The following is a 5,165-nucleotide window of genomic DNA, read 5'->3' on the forward strand; positions in this document are numbered from 1 at the left end:
ATTTGCTGACCACTCAGTGAAGAGACCTTTTGGGGTAGTTGAGGATGTTCTGGTCAAAGTTGATAAATTTGTTTTTCCTGTTGATTTTGTAATTTTGGAAATGCCAGAAGATGAAGAGATACCTCTGATTCTGGGCAGACCTTTCTTAGAAACAGGTAGATGCATGATAGACATTGAGGGAGGTACCTTGACCCTAAAGGTATATGATGAAGAGCTCAGAATTGATGTCCGAGATACTATGAAACATAAAGAGGATAGGTGTACAAATCACTCTGTGGAAGTAATTGATCAAATAGTAACTAGCACAATGCAAAGAAAGTTTCCTGAATTACCGTTGGAAAGAGTTCTTAGTCTGTCGGTCAGAGAGGATGAAGAGAATGATGATGAAACAGAAAAAGAAGTGCTTGCCATGCTGGATACACAACCTCTTTGGATGAAATCCAAACCACGCCGGTGGGAGGATCTGAGATCTGCACCAGAATCAGAAAATGAAAAGGTATGTAAACCAGGTATAAATTTTGAATTAAAACAATTACCTGTAAATCTTAAATATGTCTTTCTAGGATCTGGAACAAATTATCCTGCTATTATCAGTTCTGAGCTAAATGCAATAGATGAGGAAATATTGATACAGGTACTAAAGAAACATAAAAGTGCTATTGGGTGGACTATTGAGGATTTAAAAGGTATTAGCCCCACAGTATGCATGCATAAGATACTGATGGAGGATAATCAGAAACCAGTAGTACAACCGCAAAGGAGGTTAAATCCAGCAATGAAAGAAGTGGTAAGGAAAGAGGTTGTAAAGTTGTTAGATTCGGGAATGATTCACCCCATTTCTGACAGCTCGTGGGTAAGTCCAGTGCACGTGGTACCAAAGAAAGGGGGAACCACAGTAATTTTAAATGAAAAGAATGAACTGGTCCCAACTCGCACAGTGACAGGGTGGCGAGTATGCATCGATTACAGAAGACTGAACACAGCAACAAGAAAGGATCATTTTCCTCTCCCTTTTATTGATCAAATGTTAGAAAGACTTGCAGGTCATGAGTATTATTGCTTTCTGGATGGATATTCGGGATACAATCAAATTGCTGTAGCCCCGGAAGATCAAGAAAAAACTGCATTTACATGTCCTTATGGTATTTTCGCTTACAGACGGATGCCATTTGGGCTATGCAATGCCCCAGCTACTTTTCAGAGGTGTATGACATCTATATTCTCCGACATGCTTGAAAAGTATATGGAGGTGTTTATGGATGATTTCTCTGTATTTGGTTCTTCTTTTGATAATTGTTTAGCTAACTTGTCTCTTGTTTTGCAAAGATGTCAGGAAACTAACCTTATTCTCAATTGGGAGAAATGTCATTTCATGGTGCAGGAAGGAATTGTGCTAGGACACAAAATTTCCCACAAAGGAATTGAAGTGGACAAAGCCAAAGTGGAGGTTATAGCCAACCTCCCACCTCCGGTGAATGAAAAAGGGATAAGGAGTTTTTTGGGTCATGCAGGTTTTTATCGCAGGTTTATCAGGGACTTCTCAAAAGTGGCCAAACCATTGACTGATTTGCTAGTTAAGGACAAGCAATTTAATTTTGATAAAAACTGCATGGTAGCTTTCGAAACTTTAAAGAGTAAGTTGATCAGTGCACCTGTTGTAATCGCCCCCGATTGGTCCTTGCCTTTCGAAATAATGTGTGATGCAAGTGACCTTGCTGTGGGGGCTGTCCTAGGACAGAGAAAGGACAAATTATTGCATGTGATTTATTATGCTAGTCATGTCCTTAACCCGGCCCAAATGAATTATGCAACTACCGAAAAGGAGTTGTTGGCCGTGGTTTATGCTTTTGACAAATTTAGATCGTATTTGCTTGGTTCAAAAGTTATTGTGTATACTGATCATGTTGCGTTAAAGTATTTGTTTGCTAAGCAGGAATCAAAGCCGAGACTTTTGAGATGGATCCTCCTCCTTCAGGAGTTTGATTTGGAAATCAAAGACAAAATGGGGTGCGAGAACACGGTCGCGGACCACTTATCTCGCATGTCCCCAATCAAAGAAACGGAGGAGGAACATCCTATTCAGGACACATTCGCTGATGAGAAAATACTTGCTGTTCAGGAGATACCATGGTTTGCTGACTATGCCAACTATGTGGTAGGTGGGGTTATACCTGATGACTTTAATTCTCACCAAAAGAAAAAGTTTCTTTATGATTGCAGGTTATACCTATGGGATGATCCATTTCTCTATAAAAAAGGAGTGGATGGTTTGATCAGAAGATGTGTTCCAGAAAGAGAGCAAGCCGATATTCTGAAAGCTTGTCATAATTCGGAGTATGGTGGACATTTCAGTGGAGATAGAACTGCAGCAAAAGTCCTCCAATCGGGTTTGTATTGGCCGTCGCTCTTCAAGGATGCAAATTCTATAGTCCGAGAATGTGATAGATGCCAACGAATAGGTAACATTACAAAGCGGAATCAGATGCCGCAAAACTCCATGCTAGAAGTGGAGCTGTTTGATGTTTGGGGAATTGATTTTATGGGACCGTTTCCGCCATCGTCGGGTAAGAATTACATATTGGTTGCGGTCGATTATGTGTCAAAGTGGGTAGAGGTTGTGGCATTACCAACAAATGATGCTAAAGTGGTGGTGAAGTTCTTGAGGCATAACATCTTCTCTAGGTTTGGGGTACCACGGGCTTTAATTAGTGACCAAGGTACGCATTTTATAAATAAACTCTTGGAGAATCTGTTGAAGAAGTATAATGTCAAACATAAGATAGCCACACCATATCACCCCCAGACGAGTGGGCAAGTGGAAGTATCCAACCGTCAAATAAAGCAGATCTTAGAAAAAACGGTAAGTGCTTCTCGGAAAGATTGGTCAGTAAAGTTGGATGATGCATTATGGGCATACAGGACTGCATTTAAAACACCAATAGGTATGTCCCCCTATCAATTAGTTTACGGTAAGGCTTGTCATTTACCACTCGAACTCGAGCACAGAGCCTTTTGGGCCTCCAAATTCCTAAACTGTGATCTTTTTAAAGCTGGTGAATCCCGAATTCTTCAACTTCATGAGTTGGAAGAATTCAGGAATCAAGCTTATGAAAATGCCAAAATTTACAAAGAACAAACAAAAAAATGGCATGATCAAAAGATCCAGAAGAGGGAATTTCGGGAGGGACAACTTGTACTGCTGTTTAATTCCAGGTTGAAGCTGTTCCAAGGGAAATTCAAGTCAAGATGGTCAGGACCGTTCGTCATTAACAAAGTACTTCCTTATGGAGCAATAGAGCTTAAAAATGAGAAGAATGGCGACACCTTCAAAGTCAATGGTCAGAGGTTGAAACCATACAATCCCGGTGAAGGGGGACCAATTGAAACTGTTAAACTCATCTGAGTATGAGGTGTCCCGTCGAGCCATGCGACGTTAAACGAAGCGCTGCTTGGGAGGCAACCCAAGGGAGGTTTGATTGATTTTGTCATTTTATTTTTCCCGAGTCAGTTTCTTTTAAGAAAAAAAATTTTAAAAATAGAAAAAAAAAATTGTGAAAATGAATCTGCCAATACGCATATGGATCTCATGATACACGTATTGGACAAAAAAATGCACCCCTCTGGTGAAACGCGTATGATACGCGTAAAGAAGAAGAATACGCGTATGATACGCGTAAGGAACCAGGCCATACGCGTATCACATTATGATACGTGATCTGTTACGCAGATCACTTTTTGCACTTGTTTCAGCAGCGTATGATACGCGTATGGCATATTGATACGCGTATGGTACGCGTATGGGAGCCAGATACGCGTATTGGCAGCGTATGATACGCGTATCAGTTTTATGGGCATGCTTATATAGTTTTTGTCCGTACGGACTTCATTTTCTCACTTTTTCGTTACGTGTTTTGTGCGTATTGCTGTGATTTTTCTCTGTTTTCTTCTCTTTCATTCAGTTTACAGATCAATATCATGTCTCAATCACCAAACGAAGTCAACACATTCCGTACCACCTACCATGAAGATAGATATGAGCAAATCAAGAGTCGAAGCATGGTCGAAGAAAAACATTGGATGTATCAGAATGACACGTATCCAGAGGTCACTAATATTCTAAAAAGGCAGAAGTTGATCTACTTCAATGACAAAATCCAACCGGTTTCACTGGATCTGATCTGGGAGTTTTACGCTAATGCACTACGGGTAACATCCGATGAAGACGATCCCACAGGAAATGCAGCGTTCGTTTCATGGGTAAGGGGCAAAGTTATCAAATATGATGGGAAGACGATTAACAGTATGCTGAAATGCAAATTCTATGATTCCGTTTGCCCGTTTGCCGAAATGAAACGGTCTGACAAGAACTACTGGCCATACACTGATATGAAAAACTCACTGATTAGGCCAGGTCACGATTGGGCTCCCACTTCAAAAATCTCTCCGGCGAAGATTATGGTAGTTGATCTAGCTCCGATTCCTAAGGCATTGGCATATTTCATTCATCATAATTTGAGCACTAATCGGAGCGGGTCGGAATTGATATCAGAGCGTGCCCTACTGCTCCATCAGATCCTGCATCAGAAACAAGTGAATATTGGCCAGATCATCGCTGCTGATATGGATGACATCGCTCAGTCGCCAAAGAAATCCTTAGGCCATGCGACTGTGATTTACCTGCTGTGCAAGAAAGCGGGTGTTCCGGATTTCTCTGATTCGCTGATGTTGCGACCGGCTGCACCGCTGAACGCCCATTGGATGAAGGAGAGGACGGTCACAGATGATCCGCCCCGACCTCTGAGGCGACCGCGAGACAGGGAGGGAAGCACCAGTGCTCCGCACCAGGAGGCTCAGCCGAATGCAGCAGAGACACAGCCACCTCAGCCTCCTCCAATTGATGAGAACTCCAGAGAGTACCGGATGCAGATGTCACAGTTTTGTGTTATGCAGGACTTCTGCTTTTAGTATGGACTGTCAGGGAGAGTTCTTACTCATCAGACAGATCTGTGGGAGGAGGCACAGCGCTTTAGAGATAGATTCTCCGGACCGCCTCCAGCACCTCACTTTGGCCAGTTCACCTTTCCTTGGTGGAACCAGCCAGTTCAGATAGGGGGAGAGATTCCGCAGCAGCCACCGCACCAGACACCACCTCAGCAGCAGCATAC

General features: G+C 42.3%; 1 protein-coding gene across 1 annotated transcript; it reads left to right on the plus strand.

The window, feature by feature from the left end:
* The first annotated feature begins 409 nt into the window (after positions 1–409).
* On the plus strand, positions 410–4,965 carry LOC127122625 (uncharacterized). The gene is made up of 7 exons (XM_051052929.1): positions 410–509; positions 564–634; positions 737–853; positions 1,154–1,395; positions 1,510–2,216; positions 2,508–3,213; positions 3,960–4,965. The coding sequence occupies exons 1-7, from the start codon at positions 410–412 to the stop codon at positions 4,963–4,965; spliced, it is 2,949 nt and encodes a 982-aa protein (XP_050908886.1).
* The last annotated feature ends 200 nt before the right edge of the window (positions 4,966–5,165 follow it).

Source organism: Lathyrus oleraceus, chromosome 2 (assembly GCF_024323335.1).
Source record: "Lathyrus oleraceus cultivar Zhongwan6 chromosome 2, CAAS_Psat_ZW6_1.0, whole genome shotgun sequence".
NCBI lineage: Eukaryota > Viridiplantae > Streptophyta > Magnoliopsida > Fabales > Fabaceae > Lathyrus > Lathyrus oleraceus.

What these genes read in the sequence shown, in the direction of transcription:
- LOC127122625 (XM_051052929.1), top strand. Translation starts at nt 410, where the DNA reads ATGCTGGATACACAACCTCTTTGGATGAAATCCAAACCACGCCGGTGG. An exon ending in CCATTTCTGACAGCTCGTGG is followed by an intron (nt 854 to 1,153) that starts GTAAGTCCAGTG and finishes GGTATTTTCGCT; the next exon opens with TACAGACGGATGCCATTTGG. An exon ending in GAAAAAGTTTCTTTATGATT is followed by an intron (nt 2,217 to 2,507) that starts GCAGGTTATACC and finishes CCATGCTAGAAG; the next exon opens with TGGAGCTGTTTGATGTTTGG.